Source organism: Amblyomma mixtum, chromosome 2, assembly GCF_055824585.1.
Source record: "Amblyomma mixtum isolate Tamu chromosome 2, ASM5582458v1, whole genome shotgun sequence".
Lineage (NCBI taxonomy): Eukaryota > Metazoa > Arthropoda > Arachnida > Ixodida > Ixodidae > Amblyomma > Amblyomma mixtum.
The window spans coordinates 258,528,516-258,549,924 of NC_143013.1; the positions used below are offsets into that span (position 1 = coordinate 258,528,516).

The 21,409-nt window shown below is 48.6% G+C and overlaps 1 protein-coding gene across 1 annotated transcript in view; it reads left to right on the plus strand.

The window, feature by feature from the left end:
* The window catches only part of LOC149363683 (uncharacterized), a 29,978-nt gene that overhangs the window by 7,025 nt on the left and 1,544 nt on the right, over window positions 1-21,409 (plus strand). The window contains exons 5-15 of the mRNA XM_089569962.1: window positions 728-877; window positions 3,583-3,712; window positions 4,724-4,941; window positions 5,459-5,657; window positions 11,940-12,047; window positions 12,427-12,582; window positions 14,845-14,993; window positions 15,631-15,780; window positions 16,625-16,754; window positions 18,083-18,300; window positions 18,788-18,986. Coding sequence (XP_089426088.1) covers window positions 728-877; window positions 3,583-3,712; window positions 4,724-4,941; window positions 5,459-5,657; window positions 11,940-12,047; window positions 12,427-12,582; window positions 14,845-14,993; window positions 15,631-15,780; window positions 16,625-16,754; window positions 18,083-18,300; window positions 18,788-18,986 — 1,807 coding nt within the window. The remainder of the gene's footprint in view (window positions 1-727; window positions 878-3,582; window positions 3,713-4,723; window positions 4,942-5,458; window positions 5,658-11,939; window positions 12,048-12,426; window positions 12,583-14,844; window positions 14,994-15,630; window positions 15,781-16,624; window positions 16,755-18,082; window positions 18,301-18,787; window positions 18,987-21,409) is intronic.

A 21,409-nucleotide genomic window follows, 5' to 3' on the forward strand; every position in this document is an offset into this window, starting at 1 on the left:
AATGGGAGAAAGGCGTCGCTCCAGCTGCAGCCTAGTGGAGAGAGGGTGCGAAGGTGAAGAGCGAGAAACGTGGTTACGTGCACATGTAGATGCCCATGTAGATGGGCATGTAGAGGGGCGAAGGTTGAAGTCACCTGAGGACCGTGCAGTGCAGCAAACGTTAAGTCATGGATGAAGCCGGTCCTTCGACAGAATTCTAAGCCTAACGACGTGCACGGCGATCTGAACAGCAACGCAGAAAAAGAGAGCGCCGCCGTGAGTCAACCGATGCTGTGTACACAGCGGGAAGGCAACACAAATAAGAGCGGCGAAGGCAGTGTAACCTTGCTGGATGGGATGCGGAGTAGATGGAAAGAGAAACACGAAGAAGAGCGCGAAAGAAGAGGCGAATGATGAAGTCGCCGATGGAACGTGCAATTGAGAGACGCGTACAAATGGCTTAAGATACCTCCGAACAGAGGGAACGGTGACTCGAATCGCAACAAGCTACTCAGGTGGTTTATCGCAAAAGGAAAGCCGAAGAACGACCGCAAGAACATTTGGGAGCAACTCGAATATTCGAGCTTATAAAAAGCTAAATAAAGCTAAACAAGGGCAAACGAGCTAGCGCACCCAAGTCGCATTTAGCGGAACTGGGTACAGGGGAAATTTTTCTCCCCTTTACATCGCTTAGGGCCCTGCATAACCATGCTTCGGTATGGCGAATATGCCTTCTTTTTCTGCGCAGTGGATCTGCGTGCCTGCTTGCTTGTTTAACCATGCTGTCGGCGTCGTTGGTCCTCCTCAGAACGACTGGGTGGGCAGCATCAAGTCTCAAGACGTCAGCCAGCTCATCGACCGCTTCCTGATGACAGCTCTCGGAGGCATCCCGTGGCAGGTGAGTGAATGAATGCATGAATGGAAATTCCACCAATTGATGATGCCAGTTTGACGGGAGAATCTCTTCTGAGTTGCTTTCGCTTAAGCTACTATAGATTCCCACGATACCACTTCGTGTTTTCTCAGTATTCTCAAACGATCACTGCATAGCGGTGGGGCTTCAAATAAGCTGTCGCATATTCTCAACAAACCGTTTTTTCTTTTTTTTCCTTTAAACAACCTATGACCAGTGGTCCAGCTTGAGCTGGAGAAATGCAACGTGTGCTTTTCCGTCACCTCTTCCCTTCCGGTAATCATGTGGTTACCTCCTCCGGTAATTAATGAAACCAGAACTGCATACGCCGCCCATAAACATGCGCACATGTAATTGTTCCTTAACGCTTTAGGCGAGGTGTCCGAATAAAACGCCTTTACTTCTTGCTTTCACTTTAGTACTTTAACACTTATAGTGGCCATTCCCAGAATTTAGGCATTGTGTGTTTGCTGGTCTAAAGCCTGGCCTCACAATGAAACCAAGCATAAGCAAGCATTGCTCGGGAAGAGTAACCTGGGTAGCACTGGAGCACCTGCCATCGCAGGGCCATCGCTTAACCACCTCACCACTGCGCTAGAAGGGGTATCTATGAATTTAAAGTCGAGAATGATAAATTCTGCAAATATGGGCATTAACCCACAAAAGCTATCGCTTCGCACCCTTAAGGCGAAGCTTAAATGCCCACTCCATTTTTTTTACGGACAGCAATGTCTAAAAATTAGGCTAAAACGTTCTGGAAGCCGTAGCAATGACATTTATTTTTTGTTTTGACTGAGCAGGATTCTGCGAGTTAAATTCATGGCCGCACCGGCCGCATTTTAAAATAGATCAGAATGTTCATTGGGTATAGAATGTGCTGAATGATCTGACGTAGCCTAAATTAATATACTCTTCCACAATGGTGTTTCTAGTAGCATAGACATGCGCTTTAATTAGTGGCGAAGGCACACAATGCAAGGCGGTCTTGGAACAGACGGCGACCCGCGGGCAGACAGCCGTCTGTTCGTGTGCTTTGCCACATGTCTCACATTGCCCAGGCCACGTAATGATAAATTGTAGTTGGCACAGCATGTGTCCTTCAATTATATGCAAGTTCAGATTTCTTGGACATTACTGTTAATTGTTAGGCAATGGTGGAATATCGTAAGATACTGTTATGATCATATTGATGACAATGGTGTAATCTTCTAATGAGTGGCAAAATTTTCCTTTTAAAGTTCGTCCTGTGCTCGCACAAAGAAATAACTCGCATATAAAACCAGTGGGGTGTGTTTTGGACAATAAATAGTTGAAAGCTACATGCGTTCCCGATGAGAGATCTGCGGGTATATTGATTGTAATGGAGCAGTCTTACGATATGTGAAAAAATTGCGTTCATAAACAACTCGCCTTTGAAAAAAAAAGCGCTGGTCAAGAATTTCTGGGTGTCTGTCCATTTCCATCAAATGACTGAGGAGGCAAGGGAAAACGCTCTAAACGCCACAACAGATAACCTCCACCGCTCCTCTGCCGCCGCGGTGGCTCAGTGGTTATGGTGCTCGGCTGCTGACCCGAAAGACGCGGGTTCGATCCCGACCGCGGCGGCTAGATTTTCTTTGGAGGAGAAATTCTAGAGGCCCGTGTACTGTGCGATGTCAGTGCACGTTAAAGAACCCCAGGTGGTCGAAATTTCCGGATCCCTCCACTACGGCGTCTCTCATAGCCTTAGTCGCTTTGGGACGTTAAACCCCAATAAACCAAACCAAACCATCCACCGCTCCTCTTTAACACGCACATTGACAATCTGCAAAGAACATAGAAAGGTGTGCAAAAGGCGCACAATTGTTCAGATTCACCGAAGAGGTTTCAGTGAAGAAAATAAGCGTCGTAAATAATTAATTAATTAGCCCAAATTACAGGAAACTAAAAACACGTGATAGACTAAAACAATCGAGTGCATCGTCACCAAGCGGGCTGGGATTGAACCGTTGCACACTGCAGATATAGCTGCTGCTTTTACAATGCCATAACCTTGACTGGCTCAGGGGTCTCCATTTGTACGCAGTCGCCCATGGCGCCTCTGCCACTTACAGAGCTCTGGGCGTGCGCTGTGTCGACCAGGATTTGTAAAGATCTGCCCAAGGAGCAACTGGATAAGACTGCCACTGATGTCATATATTTCTAAGCCAGCATTTTTGTTCCGAAGGACGAAAACCCGCGTAATATTACCTGGCCACAATTTACCTATGCAGCGTTTATGATCAAGTACAGTTTTCTTACATTCCAGAGGTCGCACATAGTGTCCAGAGTACTGAAATTTCACTGCCTCTTTTGTAACCGATGTATCTCACGTAGCTTAACCGGAGTAAGCCGCCGGTTCATGGGTTACAACAATGTCCCTCTTTCAATAGACACCTTAAGCATACCGTGTACCGTGCTACCGCTACCGTTACCGGAATATTGGAAGCCCGCCCACCGCCAGTCCGCCCGCGCTGATTGATCCCGAGGAGGCAGGCGCGCGCAGCTGCCGGTTATCTGGCGCCATCTGGCGCCATCAAGGCTATTTGCGCATGCGCCCTGACGGCCCGCCGGATTCCGGTACTGCGGTAACGGTAACACTGTATACGGTATGCTGGCGTTGTAGCGGTGGTTTCGTTGCGTCAACGTCATTCCCCCACTGTGTGACGCAGGTGTACTTCCAGCGAGTGCTTGGCTCCGACACTGACTTCGACGCGCGTATGCTCTCCTACCTTTCCGCCGTGGGTTGCGTCTTCCTGGCTCTTCCTCCCGTCGTCATCGGCGCCGCAGCCAAGAGTGCCAGTGAGTGTTTGTGAACAAGGGAATGGCCATCCCAGGTTGCGTTCACCCGGCATGGCGTTGTACCTTCCTTTCCTTTCTTTAGTATCGTGGAAATGCTCCACTTCTATCATAGAGCGCTATATTATTGCCACTCCTTGAATCACTGGACGGCCAAAGATGCACAAATCAAAACACTTTAGTACTCTGAAATTACCCAATCGACAGCCTGTATGACAGCTCGGTTTTCTTGTTTTTTGAGAAGCACTTGTGTTCTCCTTGGCTGTGAGCCGGCTGCTTTTTTTTCGCCAGCTTCGGACGAGGAAATACGAGAACGTCGCAGTTCATCAGCACCATTTTCTATATTCAATGTTTATCCTCCTAGCCACTGTGGTGTTTAGCACGGTCTCATAATAAGGCTTAGCCACACATGTGCATGTACGAATGAATTTATGGCGTGGCAATCACATTACCTCACAAAACAGTGACGTTTCAGTGACACTACTGTCAGTTGTGCATGCTGCCATAAAGTCATGGGCACGCGTCCAGACCGCCTCTGCTGTCTGTTTCACATTAGGAATGAAAATTGCTCCGCCTTGAGACGGTAAATAGACTTGATAGCGACATAGGCACTACATGCGCCACAAGGGAAAGAGGTGAACATAGCTTGAGACTTAAGGACTGTGGCTGCTGTTAAAAATGTCTCGTGACTGTCCTGCGACTTCGGGCGCTTTTAGTCGGCACTTTAAACACGTTGAGCGATTATGAAGGCAGAAACCGGAAATAACACTTTTGAAGAGTTTTAAAGGTCATATCACTCATATCCTTCCACTGCTGTCTGAACTCACTGGACCTGAACTGTCGCCTATAGCTATATACGGCACATCCATGAACTATTGGTCTGCAATAAAACTTACCAGTAAACAGAACATCGGCATCGCTTTACATGTGCAGTGCGATGAGTTCCTACTGCGCTTCTTTCTGTGTTTGCACGCGTTCTTGTTGTGAAGGTTTTCCATGTGCTATTCTTTTCAGACTTCACAGCGGCTGGCTACCGAGGACCCCACTATCTGAACAATAAGGACAGCGTAAGAGTGCTGCCTTACTCGATCCGCTATCTGACCACTGATATAGTCTCCATCTTGGGTATGCTCGGAATCACTGCGGCCATCATGTCTTCCGCGGACTCTTCCATGCTCAGCGCCTCCCTGCTGGTGACCAGGAACATCTACCAGGCCGTCGTTCGGCCCATGGTACGCGTCCGGTGACTGACGGATTCGTTACTGGCAGTCACGCGCTGAGAAATATCTTTACAAAGGCGTGACCTCAACGGTCGTTGGACAATGCGAAGAAATCTTCCATATTGAGGTAATAACGTAGAGATAACGATCAAGCATATATGATGTCAAGCGGATACCAGCGCAGGTGCCGGCCACAGGGCGCACTGTTATCTTTCCGGCCGCGGAGGTTGGAAGAGGCAGACAGATAATTGTGTGGCCTCAGGATCCCGTCGCACCACCTATCATCGACAGCCCGCACAAGGTCGATAGAAGGGTGGAGAAGCAGAGAATAATTTCTGGATATCATTTTGCAAAGTTTGCGGGAACCAGCGGAATCGCGTTCTTATACTTTTGTTTCGTTAAGCAGGAGTTTAAGAAAACAAGCTCATGCTTGACAACGTTGTCCTTCGTAACTTAAAAATTATATAATGAAAACCCTCCAGTAGCTAGTCTTTTTATTTTTCAATGTCCCTTGTTGTATTCGTTGCAGGCTTCCGACGCCGAAGTGGCTGTTATCTTACGCATGATGGTGCTCCTAATTGGCGGCTGGACCACCTACCTGGCGCTGTCCGTGGAGTCCGTGTTTGAGATGTGGTCACTCTGCTCGGAAGTGGTCTACGTGCTCCTCTTCCCGCAGCTACTCTGCGTGTTATATGTCAAGCAGAGCAACTCGTACGGCTCACTGATCGGTAGGCGAAGATGCCTTATAGGTTACACAGGCACTACACGATTCCCAGCATTAAGTTCTCTTTGGGAAGGACAAGGCCGCCATGTCCCCGCCTCATTTTACTGTTTGCGCAAATCAGCCGGAAACACTAATATCCCTTCGAAGCGTCAATGGACTGCGTAGGGTGTTAGTTTCAGCGGCATGTTCGCACTGAGGGCATGTTTTATGAGGCCTCATGGAAAGTCGGAGTAGCTTTTTCCAATAAAAGGAACCTGCGCCAGTTACCCAACGTAGGCAACAATTTACTTCATGAACGTTACTGCCTCAGAAGATGAAAGGCTAAGTGAAAAAACTAATTGCATGACTTGGCACGGTACATGCCATGTAACAATCACTCATTTGTGACGGAACAGCGCAAAACACCGGGACAAGAGACAAGCGCTGCTGAAAAGAGCCCGAGGTACTAGAAATGAAATCAGCCAGGACAGCAGCTTGGGCACGTTGGTTACTTATTTGTGACGGAACAGCGCTAAACACCGGCACAAGAGACAAGTGCTGTCACAAAACACCGGGACAAGAGACAAGCGCTGTCGCAAAGCACCGGGACAAGACATCAGCGCTTGTCTCTTGTCCCGGTGTTTTGCGCTGTTCGTCACAAATGAGTAACCAACATGACCAAGCTGCCGTCCTGGCGAGCAATCACTCGTAGTTTTCTGGTGAGAGGCTTGTATCTTCCTAACTGATCTTTATGTCTTATTGTTCCTAGGTTTTCTCGAGGCTGGTGGCGGCAACGTTTGAGAAGGCTACGCACAAAAAAAGCTGTCGAATATAGCCGAAACGCACGTGCGCTTATGCTATTCCGAGACACCTTAAGTCGCTTGCGCTTGTTTTTAACCTCTAGCGCGCATTTGGTTTGCCTTTTTAACTGTTAAACGCACAGTGCTCAACTATCGATGTGCGGTGAAAACAAAAAAGCTTATTTCCGCAAGCTGCGCGTTTTCTCTTGTATCGTCTCCCTGTAAATAGCACCAAGGATGACGGTATAGAAACGAAGTAATAGCATCCCATTCGCTTGGCTGACGTATCGTTCTCACCATATTCTTCAGTGTCGCTTACAAAGCTAGATAGGGTGTCTTTCCGATTCGTTAGCTTCTCCCTGGTTTCGAATGCTAGGCTTTAGCTCATGGTGGTCATCGATCTCAGATCTCACTTATGTTCCTAGTGAGATTCTGCTGTGGGCGTTTTCCAAGAATGTTGACTACCGCCTTTGGCTGGTAATAAGCAGCGGCGGCAGATAAGGTTAATTTGAGTGAGATGACTCTTTCCTTCCCCATTTCTTTAATGTGTCAACGCTTTCAGGCTTCGTCGTCGGCTGCACCTCCCGCTGGCTCTTGGGCGAGCCGGCACATGGGATACCAGTGAGCATCGCGCTTCCATTCTACGACGAAGAGCAAGGCCAGCTGTTTCCAGTGCGGCTGACCTGCATGACATGCGGCGTGGTCGCCATCCTGCTCGGCTCGTACTGCGCGTCGGCAGTCTTTGAGAAAGGCTGGCTGCCAGCGCGCTACGACGTCTTCCACTGTTGCCAGCGTAAGCGAGACAGCAAGGAGCACGATAACATCGGTGGTGTCCAGGCCACGGTCCTTGCGCTTGCCCTCACCGCGGGTCCTGTCCCCACTGAAGCTGCCGTCGCCGGTGCTGTTCCAGAGGCACGGCGATCAAGCTATTATCCGAGGAGGGATTCGAAGGTCTCTAAGGACACGGCTCCGGACCAGGTCAGCAGAGACACCGTGTCCACAAGCAGCAAGACCAGCAACCTGTCCAGGAAGCAAAGCGCAATGGACACGGCTAGGAGCAGGACAGGCAGCGTGGTGGATGTCAACAGGCGTAAACGGGCAAGCTCCGGTGTCGACGTAAGCAAGCTGAGCAGTGCCAGCGTTCGAGACGCCAGTAAAATGATGACGAGCAGCTCAGCGACTGCGGCTGAGCTCCGGAGGGCCAGCACAATCGATATGGACAAGCACAGGAGGTCCAGTTCCCTGGCCTTGAGCCAGGTGTCCAAAAGTGGCACGACGGGCGACGTGGCATGGGATCCGATGGCAGGCAAGTCGGAGATGTGGCCCGATGCTAAGATGGAGGTGAAGCGGGACGGAAGTCAAGCAAGCAGGACCGAGGCGGCCAAGAGGAGGCATCGCCGTTCAAGGAGCCATATTAGGGACTCGGCAGCGGGACCAGGCGCAGGTGCCCCGCCGCAGGAAGACAAAACTCACGAGGCGCCGCAGTGAATCTCTTCCTGGCCGATCACGATCGAGATTAGACGTTAATTTGCATATTTTCATATTTGTTTCGTAAATTATCGTTTAGTTCCAAGAGAGGAAAACTGCTACGATATGCGGCTCTGCGCGTTCAGCTACGTGGCTGAGCACATTGTGGTCAAAGACTGTGCACGGGCTGACTACTTTAGCTATGATCTGCGCATAAGCGGCCGCCAAACTTGTGATTTAGAGAATAATTTCGGGGACTCCAAATATTGTAACAATCCTTGTACTGGCATTGCCACATGTGCTACGCTTTATTTTTGCTAGAGGCATGTATTTTTTTTTTGCGCCAGTGTTCTCTTGTTGCTTTTTTTAACATCCCCCTTATCTCTCTCTCTTTTTTTTTGAGGCCCTATCGAATCTTTGAGGTGGTGAGCTCAGATTTGTTATTGTGCCTGGCAAGGAATCGATGTTGCACGCAGCGCAACATACCGAGGTACGCGGCAACTTTGGAGATCGGGACCAAGGTGACTTTTTCTTGAGCTACGAATTTTCTGCAAAACTACATATGTTTCCTGTGTAGCTGTATAGCTGCGCTTGGGTTGGTACTAATCGGCAGTTATGCTTATTTCTCTTTATTGCGTCTTTGCGGTCGACTGTATGCTGGGTGCAAATACAGCACTGCCTCCGGCGACGCGTTGAAGGACTGCGTTTTGATGGAATAATGCTAGAAAATTGATTTTTAACTCGTTCTTTTGTTTCCTAAGCGTATTTTGTTTTCAAGTCGATTGTGCGAATTTTTTCTTCTTTCGTGCCATGCTTATAGACTGCCTCGACTTTTGGTGTACTGCATGTGTATACATGTAATACTTGTGCCGTTATAGTGATTTGTCATGTAATTATTTTGTTTGCTATTTATGCTCGGTTATTACTTGGAATTTCTCTGTTGCACACTGCTGCGTTAAATGTTTTGGGGCACTGTGACCTCGTCAGGCTTCACCGCCTTTTCACTGTTCCCTATTTCATCCTTGAAAGAAAATAGAAGTTCACAGCTTGCCAACCGTTCTCACGAGTTGCCTCTGCTTGATATAGGGAGCAGGAGAAAGCAAACAAAAACGCGCGCAAAGACTAGTACTTGAAAAATGCATGCACTCTGGCCTTCATTAATCAGACGAATGGGAAGGATTGGTAAGAAAATGCTGATAAAAAGTGAACGGAAAAAGCAGGAAAATAGGACTCGGTGCAGGGATTTCCGTTTCTGAGTATGGGGAATTTCTTGTTGCGGTATGGAGCGCCACTGTTTGAATGGGAAGAGCTGAAAATATTAAGAATACCTTAGTAACCTCGGATTTGCTGATGACGTCCTTTTAAATAGGGGGGGGGGGGGATTAGAGCGAGTAATTTAGTGCGTAAACACTTAAAGCGGTACGGTGGAGTTAAAATTAATACACGAAGAAAATGTTCAGCAGTATGGGAAGGAAGAAACAGTTTTAGATATAGGGAGTGAGAAAACGATTACATTTATCTAGAGCCCACAATTATTGCAGATTGGGGCCATGAAAAAAACAGCTAGGAGAATAAAAATGATTCAGTACATTGTTAGGTCACGAGTAGGCCAGTGTTACTCAAGAGGAAGGTGTTTAATAGCTGTATCTTTCCAGTTCCCACTTATGGGTATAAACTTGGAGGAAAACGAAAAGGCTTGTAAATAAATCGCTGTCGATTCGCTGAGCTACGAAAACGAAAATGATAGGTGTAACGTTAAAACATTGGAAGAGATCAGAGTGAGGTAGGAAGCAAACGCTAGAAATTGACAACCTAGTTGAAACAAACAAGAGTCAATGAAGGCGTAAGAGGGGGCGCTGGGCCGATGACAGTGATGATTGCCTTGCAGCAACATACGAGGGTGAGGGAAATGAAAATTGTAATCTTTCTTTAAAGGATTCATTGAGCGAATGAGAAATGCATCTGCATTATTTTTCTACATAATCTCCCACGCTGTCATACAACCTTTTCAATATTTACGAACTGAGTGAGTTTCTTCGTTACCTTATGACGCTGTTGAGGTGCACACCCTGAAGTGAGGTCCAGTCATGGGGGCGGGATCTGGTGAGGGAAGAGGATGTGGCAGTAACTGAAAATGCAGGTCATTGGTGGCCGCAAATTCTGCACAGGGAGTGAAAGGCCGAGCATTGTCATCTTGCAAAATGACAAGTGCAGACTGCTGTCCTCGTCGCTTTGATTTTATTGCAGGTCCAAGTCAGTAGCTGTGAATAAAAGGTACTATTGACTATGTTCCCCCTAAGTGTCTAGGCCCCCAAAATAACGCCTTGTTGGTCGCAGAAGAGTGTAAACAAAACACTCTCCACAGATGGTTATGTTTCTTTACTTTTTATTTTTTGCGGGATGTGGCATTCCCACACAAGTTCTACAGCTGCCATGGTACCCATTCTGCAGATACTTTCTGAAATTGGAGCACGTCATAAATATAACATGCTGAACCCTGGCTTCAGTCTGCCCCTGTGGCTACTTCATCAATCGTCACATGGCGATTTACTGTTATTAACGCGTCGGCTGCCTGACATGCGCTTGACATGGCGAGGAAGACATGGCGAAGTCCTCCACTACATATGGGTTTGCCCATCCGCGTCCCCGCAATACCTATCCCCACACCCTCTCCCTGGAATCTTTCAAGAAAGCTTTGTAGGCCACCAGTTCCTCCGAAGAGCAGCAGCTGATCACGAGGGACGGCAAGAAGATGCTGCTAGAGAGGTTGTGGATCAGGACAAAAGGACTCCTCCCAGGAAGACAGCCGAACTTTCTTATATTTCAATAAATTTTACTATCAATAAATTTTACTTTCCCTTGACCCGCCGCGGTGGCTCAGTGGTAAGGCGCTCGTCTACCGAGCCGGAGACCCGGGTTCGAACCTGACCGCGGCGGCCGCATTTCGATGGCGGCGAAACGCAAGAGGCACCCGTGTGCTGTGCGATGTCAATGCACATTAAAGATCCCCAGGTGGTCGAAATTAGCCGGAGCCCTTCACTACGGCACCTCTTTCTTTCTTTCTTCTTTCACTCCCACCTTCCTCCCTTCCCTTACGGCGCGGTTCCGGTGTCCGCCGAGATATGCGAGACAGGTACTGCGCCAATTCCTTTCCTCAAAAACCAATTTACCAACTTATTTACTCTCCCCCTCACCCGCGCAACACAAAGGAAGTGTCGGGAGGATGCTCTTTGATTTGTGCGCTGCTTCTGATGAGCGGCACTTTGCGTCATAGCAAGATGTTCGCGTGGACGCGTTGTGCGAGCCAGGGGAAGAAGAAGCTGGCACCCCGGCGAGCACCACGCGGCGAGGGAGAAGAAGAAGAAGACCCCACGAGCGGAGCGTGTCTTCACCGCGTCGGCCCAGTGCTCTGATGGCCGTGAACACCGGGGCCGTGGTGCTCATCTACTGCTACTACACCGCCGTGATGCTCCTGGCCTTCTGGTCACGCAGCAGGGAGCACTCCGACCCCGACCACTTGCACGCTTCGCGAACCGGCTCTGATGGCCATCGCAGGCATGAGGTCCATAGGCGCCTGCCACTTCTCCTGGGCGTTGGGTCCATGACCGGTGAGCCGATGGAGGAATGACGCAGCCGCTGAGCGGACGTGACCCTAGGGTGCCTGCATGCCAACGCGTCCGATTAGGGTAGCGGCAACCGTTGGGCCGGGAGACAAATTTGTTAGGGTTCGTAAACAGTATTTCGTATACATACATATTTCGTAAACATCTGGCATGGACATCAGGCTGGAAATTGTCTTCCCGATGTGGGACTTCTGTGCTTCGCAGCCCTTCATGAAGGTGGCATGGCCCCGATAGCCAAAAATGCGGCCTTTCGTAATAACACTGAGGTGCCTAAAATCGAGACGGGTGTAAAGTTTCATTAGATCTCGTACCTACTCCGGACATAATGAGTGGAAACGACAGGGGCAGACGCACCATGTGTCCCACTCCAGCCTATGTGTTGTGGATTGCTTTTCCTCCCGCTCTGACTTTGTCCAGCTACTTGGGTTGGTGGCGGCTACCTGAACGGGACAGCGGAAGCAGTGTTCAAGAACGGCATTCTGTACTGCCATACACCGCTGGGCTACGCAGTCAGTCTGGTTATAGGTAAGCTGGAAGTACCCTCTTATCCGGGGCGGCCGTGTTTTGACGCAAGCAAAACGCAAAAAGGCGCCAATGTGCAGTGCTATGTCAACGCACTTTAAAGGTTCCCAGTTGGTCGAAATTATGCAGGAGTCCTCCACTTTCGCTTTCTTATTTCACTCCCACCTTCCTCCGTTACCTCATGACGCTATTGAGGTGTGCACCGTGAAGTCTCAGAGTTACTGCGCCTTTCATTTCCTCAAGGCCAATTTGAATTTCTGTCTCCACTCAGAGGATGATGGATCCCGCGCCTTTCCTTTCTTTATAGCGCGCTCCCACTCCTTAGTGTGATTATGATGATAGATGATGTTTTATTGTGTGCCTTCGTGCTTCTTTTCTTCAGGTGGAACTTTCTTCACTGATAAGATGCGCGCCCTGAAACCGGTGACCATGCTGGATCCATTCCAGCACCGTTACGGCCGCTGGATGGCGCTGCTCCTCTGCTTCCCAGCCGTCGCCGGAGAGGTCTTCTGGACGGCTGCCGTCCTGGCTGCGCTGGGTGAGGATGATTGCTTACGCCATCTCGTGAGCGAAACGTGTGTTCGACCGCCGTGAAATCACTATAGACCTTATGCAAAATTGCTGCCATCTATCGGGGAAAAGAAGAACCAGCGGAAAACCGCCATGTTGGAGGATGACGGAAGCTCGTTCCGCCTCTGCTCTCTGGATTTAGGCGTGCCCTGCGTTAGCTTCCTTACTGCTGTGCTGGCTCGAAAATCTTATTTCCTCTCACTTGAGCCTGTAAACATGACTGAATGGTCAGTCGACCTGTTTCTGCTGCCCAAGTTTCCAAGTGACTTCTCAGACGCTTACTACGCGACCAAAACACTTTCCGAACGCCACCGGGTACGACGCTACAAGTTTTTCACTGAGTCCTTCTTCAGTTTGCCGACGCTGAGCACCAAGAAATGTACGAAGCAAGTGTAATTTTCGTTTACGGCTAAAAATGTGCGCATTTCGGACCAAGAAATGTACGAAGCAAGTGTAATTTTCGTTTACGGCTAAAAATGTGCGCATTTCGGTCTAGTTTGAGTCAGTTTTTATTTGGTTGGATACTTTGAACGGGCGTGCCGCTTGAATTGCTGCTGTTGCGGTAGCGTTTTCTGTGTGTTGCGTCGACACAAAAGCAAACGATAGTAAACTTCACGCTCATGTTGGCAATGTCGAAAGAAGTGGCCTCTCAACATGCGACCCTTTTCATTTTCCTTCAAAAGTTCTACCGCATTTGTTTGTTTGCCCTAGTGCCCTAGACAGAGAAAGAAAACGTTATTATTATTACCGGGCACATAGACCCCTAGGTCCCCGCACGACCCCACTACGCAATTGTTTACCATTCTTGGACTATCGCAGTTAAAAACACGTAGCCCGTGAATGCAGCAGTGTCTATGGTTTTACCACGACGAGCAAGCAGTTGTGTGCTGATATTTTTGGAGGATTCTACACGCGTTATGCATTCCCGCTACTAGTTTAAACTATGGTACCGCTTGAGCGGCTTCCCTTACGGTCCTTTCTTTTTTTTACACAACACACGGTTTCGTGGAAACCGGTCGGTTAAGTGAAATCGCTACATGCAAACAAGCCGTCGCTCCACAACATTGGCACCTTTCCCTGGTCTAACAGAAACGATTGACTGACTTGCAGTGCACAAACGTTCCGTGCCACGGGCACTTGACCCTTGCTGGTGTTTCCGTCGAAACAAATATTCGCACTAAAAGCTAATGCGTGTAACCGCTGCGGCGGATAACGCTAGAAGCGACGGCTCTCACAAAGCGCGACCCGTACCACTGAACAGCTGATCACGATTACCCTCTTGCGAGGCCGATAATCGCAGCACTTCACGGGCAATCGCAGGAGAAAAACTACTTTTGTGTGATATTTTCTTCGTGCGTACAAAGCTTATTTCTAATTTCATTTGCTACATGGCGATAACGAAATGCGTTTCGCGACGTCTCGACATGTAGCGACGGTACTGCAACATTTGTGTCGCGGATGTCGGGGATCGCAGTCCAAAAACAGAAATGCGCTCCAATCAAGCGCTTTTTCCTTTTTTCCCTGGGCGTCTCTGTGACCCTTCTGCGTAAAGCAGGGCACTGAGCAATATATGGGCATGCTGAGGACGGTGAAACTCGAGCGCGCGCGACGAGCGTGCACCAGTACGTGCTGTGAATCCGGCGGCTATCCTCCAACATGGGGGATCGCGCGCGGCGACCGCTAGATGGCAGTGCATTTCGCATAAGGTCTATACGCAGCGCAGTTTTTCTTAGTTCGTGCTAGAAATTGTTTGTAGAGGTGAGCTCAACGGGCACTTGTATATGGGCATGGGGCCATGTATAAAAAACGTACATTCAGCAATAAACCTCAGTGGCGAGTTAGCGCTTGTCTTCGTCGTCCTGTCCGTCTTTCGTGTTTGCGGTATATTTTACATGTATATGGGCGCTTGGCATTGGAGTGACCGGAAGAACTAACGAGGTCTCAGCAGTCACAGAAATCTGAAGCCTGTAAGGGGCGTAGTAATTAATGGCTTTGTAATCGGCGCACATTCTTCGTCTCGCCGAATTCGAGCAGGCCTTAACTGACAAGCGCCGTTCTTATAACATGACGAACGAAATTTGGGCAGCCTTTTTCTTTCCTACAACGCAGTGGCTGGGGACTTTCTTTGTATAGAATTATCGGGTCCGTCTGAATAATATTCTCAATGCTGTACTTCCGTACTGTCGCCCCGGGATATCCTCATTTGTTGAAGGCAGTGACTTGCTCGCAGGGGACACGGCGGCTGTCATCTTGGAAGTGGACATGCGATTCTTCGTCGTGACCTCCGCTATGGTCGTGTTCTTCTACACCTCGATGGGCGGCTTCTACGCAGTCACGCGTACTGACGTCCTCCAGATACTCGCCACGGCCGTCTGTCTGGCAAGTCTCTTCACTGTAACCCAAAAGAGTCCCTTTGGTGGCAGCAGCGCAAATAAGTACCGTTCTTCCGGCATCAAATGTAATGGGAGCGGGAGGATTGACTGAGAATGATTAAATACTTGCATGGTCAATCAGTCATTTCTACAACGTGATGAATTCTCCCCGAAAATTTATGGTGACACATTTGTACGTATAAAATTTCCTATAGTTACTGTTTTTGTTTTTTCTTGTTCGCTTTGTTCCGCATTCGCATCTTATTTAACGCCGATACATCGTAAATTGCGATACCTCTGGGGACCAAGCACAAAGCTTGGCTGAGTTGTCATGTAACTGTGACCAAACCGGAGACCAGGCGGCTAGGAGGTCGACGCCTTAGGCATAACGCCATGACCGCTCGATAGATTATTGCGTTGCCAGTGGTTATATCGTGTAAAAAAAATTTAAAAAATAGTTGCATGCTCTCGAGTATGGCAGTACTGCGTGATGTACTTGTAGCAAAAAGCGCTGCTAACTTTGTAGGCTTCTTTGTGTCTTTCTCCGTTGCTTATTTGGTTGCGAGGTAACCTCTGCGCCCACCCTTCGGTACATGCTTGACGCAACACTTCGCTAAGGCGAAGAGGCCCGCTTTTGTGCGCAGTGGATCTGCGTGCCTGTGTGCCTGAGACACAAGGCTATTGGCACGGTGGGCCCTCCGGACAACGACTGGATCGGCACCATGAAATCCGCCGATGTCAGCCCGCTCCTGGACCTCTTCCTGATGACCGCTCTTGGAGGCATCCCGTGGCAGGTGAATGAATGAATGAATGAATGAATGAATGAATGAATGAATGAATGAATGAATGAATGAATGAATGAATGAATGAATGAATGAATGAATGAATGAATGAAAAAACGAACAAAATCTCATCCTGCTGAAATTTACAGTCTGACATGAAGTGAAAACTGACGTCACCGCGGCGCTTCTTTGCAAAGTATAGTCTTCGTTTCAGTAGGCCATGTGTTGTTCCTTCCCTGCCGTTCCTTTTTGCATCAACGTTTTACTGACCGATAAGATAACTTCATTTCAAAGACTGCGAGATGTCCTAGAAGATGAACAGGTGAAACAACTGAAGTCACCACTTAATGTATTCAGGCTGAATTTGCTTATGATGAAGGTAGAAAATAAGAGAGAGCCTGGTTGAGATTGTTTATTAGGGCCGGGTGTCGTGGCATGACAGCGTTCTAGCCATCGTGACCTGCTTTTTTCAACGCTATTTCGTAAATTATTTCTAGTGCTTTGCTGCCCCATTATGATATAACGACCTAGTCCATACGCAACGGTTGCTTCTACTTTCTTTTCGTTTCCTAAATGTAAAATGCATTCCTCAAGAGCCAGCACGCTCAAAAACTCGCTCCACAAGTAGATCACTACCTGACATTCCACAAGAGCCTTTCTTATGAGCAAACTGTTGCGCAGTAGAGCACGAGGACACTGAAACGGAGACGAACAGCTCGAGCGCTAACTTCCAACCTCATTTCGTCTCTGTTTCTACGTCCTCTGCTGCGCTGCAGGCTGTTAATTGACTATGAGCCAGCAATCCCGAAACGTCACGCTGATTAACATCCTTTTCCCCACTGCACTCTCGGCGCAGGTGTACTTCCAGCGCGTGCTTAGCTGCCAAAGCGACTTCGACGCCCGCATGCTCTCCTACCTCTCCGCCATGGGATGCATCTTCCTGGCCATCCCGCCGGCCGCCATCGGCGCCGCAGCCAAGACTGCCAGTGAGTGCTTTCTGCATCCATACAGTATATGCTGCGGCTGAATGAAAATTTGCACCCTATCTGTGGCGTTGAAAGGTGTGACTTTAATAGACGGAAAGCGAGCAGAGTGGGTCAGGGAACAAACTCCGGTTGATGACATCCTAGCCGAAATCAAGGGGAAGAAATGGGCTTGGGCAAGGCACATGATGCGAAGACAAGATAGCTGCTGGTCCTTAGGGTAACGGAGTGGATTCCAGGAGAAGGCAAGCGTAGCAGGGAGCGGCAGGAAGTTAGGTGGGCGGATGAGATTAAGAAGTTTGCGGGGGTACATTGGCCGCGGATGGCAGAGGACAGGGTTGATTGGAGAGACATGGGAGAGGCCTTTGCCCAGCAATGGGCGTTGTCGGGCTCACGATGATGATGATGATGATGATCTGTGGTACTTCGTGTGTGCGCTCGCGAGACGCCGCGCACCGACAGTTGCGCAGCTGACAGAGCAGCTAAAACTATTTCTCTCGGCTAAACAACCTGGCTTGTTCACACTCAGATTTCGCGCAGAAGTGATGTTCGGGGTCAAATTTGTTTCCTGCTACGTCTGGGTGGGGAACTTGCCAGATTTCGATCAGAATTAACCGGACTCTATCCGTTGAACATAACGCGTTGACCCCTATTTCTTTCCTGTGTTGCGAAACCTTAATGCCTGGCAGATGTTCCCAACGGGACGCTGGGGACAACTCCATTCAGTTATTGTTATCAGTAAAAATTGATTCTCTAGCTTTTTCTGGCTGTTGTCCGGCAATAAAAGGCTCAATCCTCGGCATGAAAATTTGATTTAAAGATCTTCCTGTTCGTCGATTCAAACTGCGGACCTCTGGGATTCGTTCCCATAAATAGGTGTCTTAATAATGTTGTACTTGCGAAATCGGCCGATGGCAGCGACACCTGTGTTCCGTTTTTTTTCCTACCTTAGAAAAAGGTCCGTTTTCGGTGAAAGTGGTCTCTTTCTGATTGGAACCCGGTAACCTATCCATACAGATTAACTTCAGTTAGTCCCCACTCATTGGGCACTAGGAGCATACGCTCACAGGGGTGCTTAAGCTGTAAAATGGTTCTCTAGCACGAAGTATTTGCACTATCCTGCTGGGCCACCCCTGCATACGCCTTTCTTCGGGCTTGCCACACGGCGAAAACGATGGCTAAGACGAGCAACTACTGGAAAGGTCGTCTCGTAAATAAATGTGCTATTGACAGATCGCATTACAGCCGCTAGTGCACAGCCAAATTGCACGGCCAAAAGCATTCGTGCGTGTGTGTTTCGTAAAGCATTTTGGATTGCACTCCTTCTTCAGACTTCACAGCAGCTGGCTACCACGGGCCGTACAATCTACGCACCCAGGACTCGGTCAGAGTGCTGCCCTACTCCATCTACTTTCTGACCTCAGGCCTGGTCTCCATCATGGGCTTGCTCGGCATCACAGCGGCCATCATGTCCTCCGTGGACTCTTCCATGCTCAGCGCCTCCCTCCTGGTGACCAAGAACATCTACCAGGCCATTGTTCGGCCCACGGTACGCGTATTGAGACAGGCCCACTCGTTACAGACAGGCGCAAATTTCGTCATATGTGAAGAGTGAGCTTGCACCCAGGGGAGTGTCCAAGGGGGAGGCGTATTGGCTGAGCGAGATACTGTCATCTTTGCTATCGGCATGAATCGTGATAAGCAGCCGCTGTCCGTTACGCAGCGGTTCTATTAAGGCGAAAGCCTGTAGTGCCTCATCGTTGTCGACAGAAGGTTGTCAGCAGAGGTGTCACTCTTTTCGATTGGTCTAAATGGTTATGACGCCAGGTCAGAGTGCGCGGATGCGAAATAATGTCACCCGCGGTTGCCTAGCGCCCCCGTCTGAAGCGAAAAACAACTAATAACAAAATAGTTGTTGTCCACTCCGACAGGTGACGTAAGGCGTCCGCCAAACAGTGCGCCAGGAAAGGCTTTCACCTTGCAGCCCTTTAGAGAGCCAAAGTGCCCCCTGAATTTTTATTTGTGCTTTTTTTCAGGCTTCCGATGCCGAAGTGGCCCTGGTCTTGCGCATGATGGTGTTCTTTATCGGGTCCTGGGCCACATACTTGGCGCTGTCCGTGGAGTCCGTGTTCGAGGTGTGGTCGCTCTCTTCAGAAGTGGTCTACGTGCTGCTGTTCCCGCAACTGCTGTGCTTGTTGTACTTCAAGAACAGCAACACGTACGGCTCATTGACCGGTAGGTGAAGAGAGCTTGTAGAGCTTGTAGAGCTTGTAGAGCTTGTAGACCTTGTAGAGCTTGTAGACGAGGTCCCCTGCACACCGCCTAGTATACCGTTGGGAAAAGACTGAAATGCCGTGTCTTGAAGGGTTTTGTAAATTTTCGCGTGTCGGATTTAAAAAAAAACGCTTCAAAGTGTCCGTGCATTATTCTCTTAGTTCAAATAACAGCCGATTTGCACCCCTTGCAGATCTTGCGCAGCCAGAACGCAGAGTCAGAGCAGTTTTCGAATGAATCGATTTGCTTCCCATCTGCCCAGTGCTGGCAGCATTTTACTTGCATTGCCTCACTGTCTATCATAGACAGAATAAGGTCTATGATAGACAGTGAGCGACATTATTTCCACAATAATGTCGCGTTTTTATGTCGATGGTTGCGCCCTCGTGGGAGTCAGTATTTCGCTGCTGGACGGTGTAGAAGACAGAACGAGAGGCAAGGAAGAAATTACGATCTGGCATTTCAAAACAGCTGGCTTATATGGGGAGCGCTTGGCGGTGAAACGCGGACTTTGGAGAGAATTTTAAATCAATAGCACCAACTGGAGACATGTACAGCGAGAGAATGAGACAGAGAAGCGCTTTTTTTTTTCATTTAGCGCTGCAGGTAAGGCAGCCCGCCCCCGTTCCGCGTTTTATCGTGCACATAAATTTTAATGGCCATTAGGGTGTAATTACTCATTGTCGTCTACCCAAGCGCAGCTATACGGCTACAGATCCCGGCCGCGGCGGCTCTAGAGGCCCGTGTGCTGTGCGATGTCAGTGCACGTTAAAGAACCCAGGTGGTCGAAATTTCCGGAGCTCTCCACTACGGCGTCTCTCATAGCCTTAGTCGCTTTGGGACGGTAAACCCCATAAACTAAACTAAACTAAACTAACTAAAAGAAAGGTAGGCAGCTTCCGCAGAGACTCTGTAGTTAAAGAAAAATTCGTCTTGTTCCGGGTTTCGAATCCGGGACCACTGCTTCACTGGAGCAGCCGTTCTACCAACCGAGCTAACCGGGACGGCAAGCTTCCGGTAGGGCGAGAAAGAATCGATCAATAACTCGAAGCGTAAACGTTGATCCAATATTTAGGGAAATCCAGCGAGGTGGAATAGAGTGTAATAGGGAGTAATCACTCACATCCACACAAGTGCATATATACGGGCGCAGAGGAAAGCAATGCAGTTTCCACAGAAACTCCGTAAATAAAGAAAAATTCGTCCCGGTCCAGGGTTCGAACCAGGGATCCGGGGCCTGACACTCTAGCTACGAATATGGATTTCTAAGCGTGTGTTCAAGTGGAAAGCAAGAACAAAGATAGCCTTCCAGCGGTCTATTTTCCCGCACCATATGCTCCTTGCGCTCATTGTTTGTTCGTAAATAGTGGATGGATGAAATGAATGTAACGTCACTATGATACAATCTTTTCGTCCTATTCTTTTCGGGTCTTACCATCCACTTGAGCACATGTTTCCAGTCAAAGCGGAGGCATGGGCTAAACGAAGTGTGAAAAAAATTATACTAAACGGAGTACGAAGAAACCTTTTTTCCCATAAGCTCTTTTTCGCGCACCTGCGAAAAAGATCATAATTGTTTGTTAAGTGAGAGTTTATAACAAGGTAAGACGAACGGAGTCGATAGCATCTGGTAACCAGATGAAGTAATTAGATAAGGGAATTAGCTGGAGTACATATCGCCTTTAGGACTTTCTGTGGGCCTGGTTGATACATAACTGCTAGACAATGAAAGCTCAAACGTAGACACTAAGTTAACAAAAATACACGGAACGTGGCTCATTCTTTACTATCCTCGCTACGTGATGGCTACGCCTGCTCTCGCAATGGCTAGCAGTAGAGATGGCGCCAAAAAATTTGGAGACATGAAAAGCCTTTGCCTTGTAGTAGAGTAATCGGGTTGCTCTTAAATGTTTTGATAATGAACGTGGACTCGATCACAAATGAGATTGGTTTGAAGGCGCACAATCCGTACTGACCTCGCATTCAAAATTTTCATGACCTTTTTCTACTGCGCAGTATTGGTTCATCAATAATATATCTTCCCCTGTATATAGGCATGCCAGGACATTTGTGTAGCATCGATTGCACCTCCAACATAGGAACTTCATTGCACCGCGTTTACAATGTCTTTGTGTTGTCAACAAGACAAAGGGTAGTGCATGGTATGATACAGTATGGTATGTGCGGTTTAACGTTCCTAGCTGTATGTGGAGTATCACAGGCTCCACAGTGGAGCGCGCCAGATGAAATTAGACTATGGTCTTCTGTGCTGACATCGCACAGCACACGCATATGAGGGATTTGTTAACGCATTCATGACAAAGAAGGCTAAAAAACTTTGAAAAGACCACTGGCTTTTTTCTCAATGGTCTCAGATCACAAAT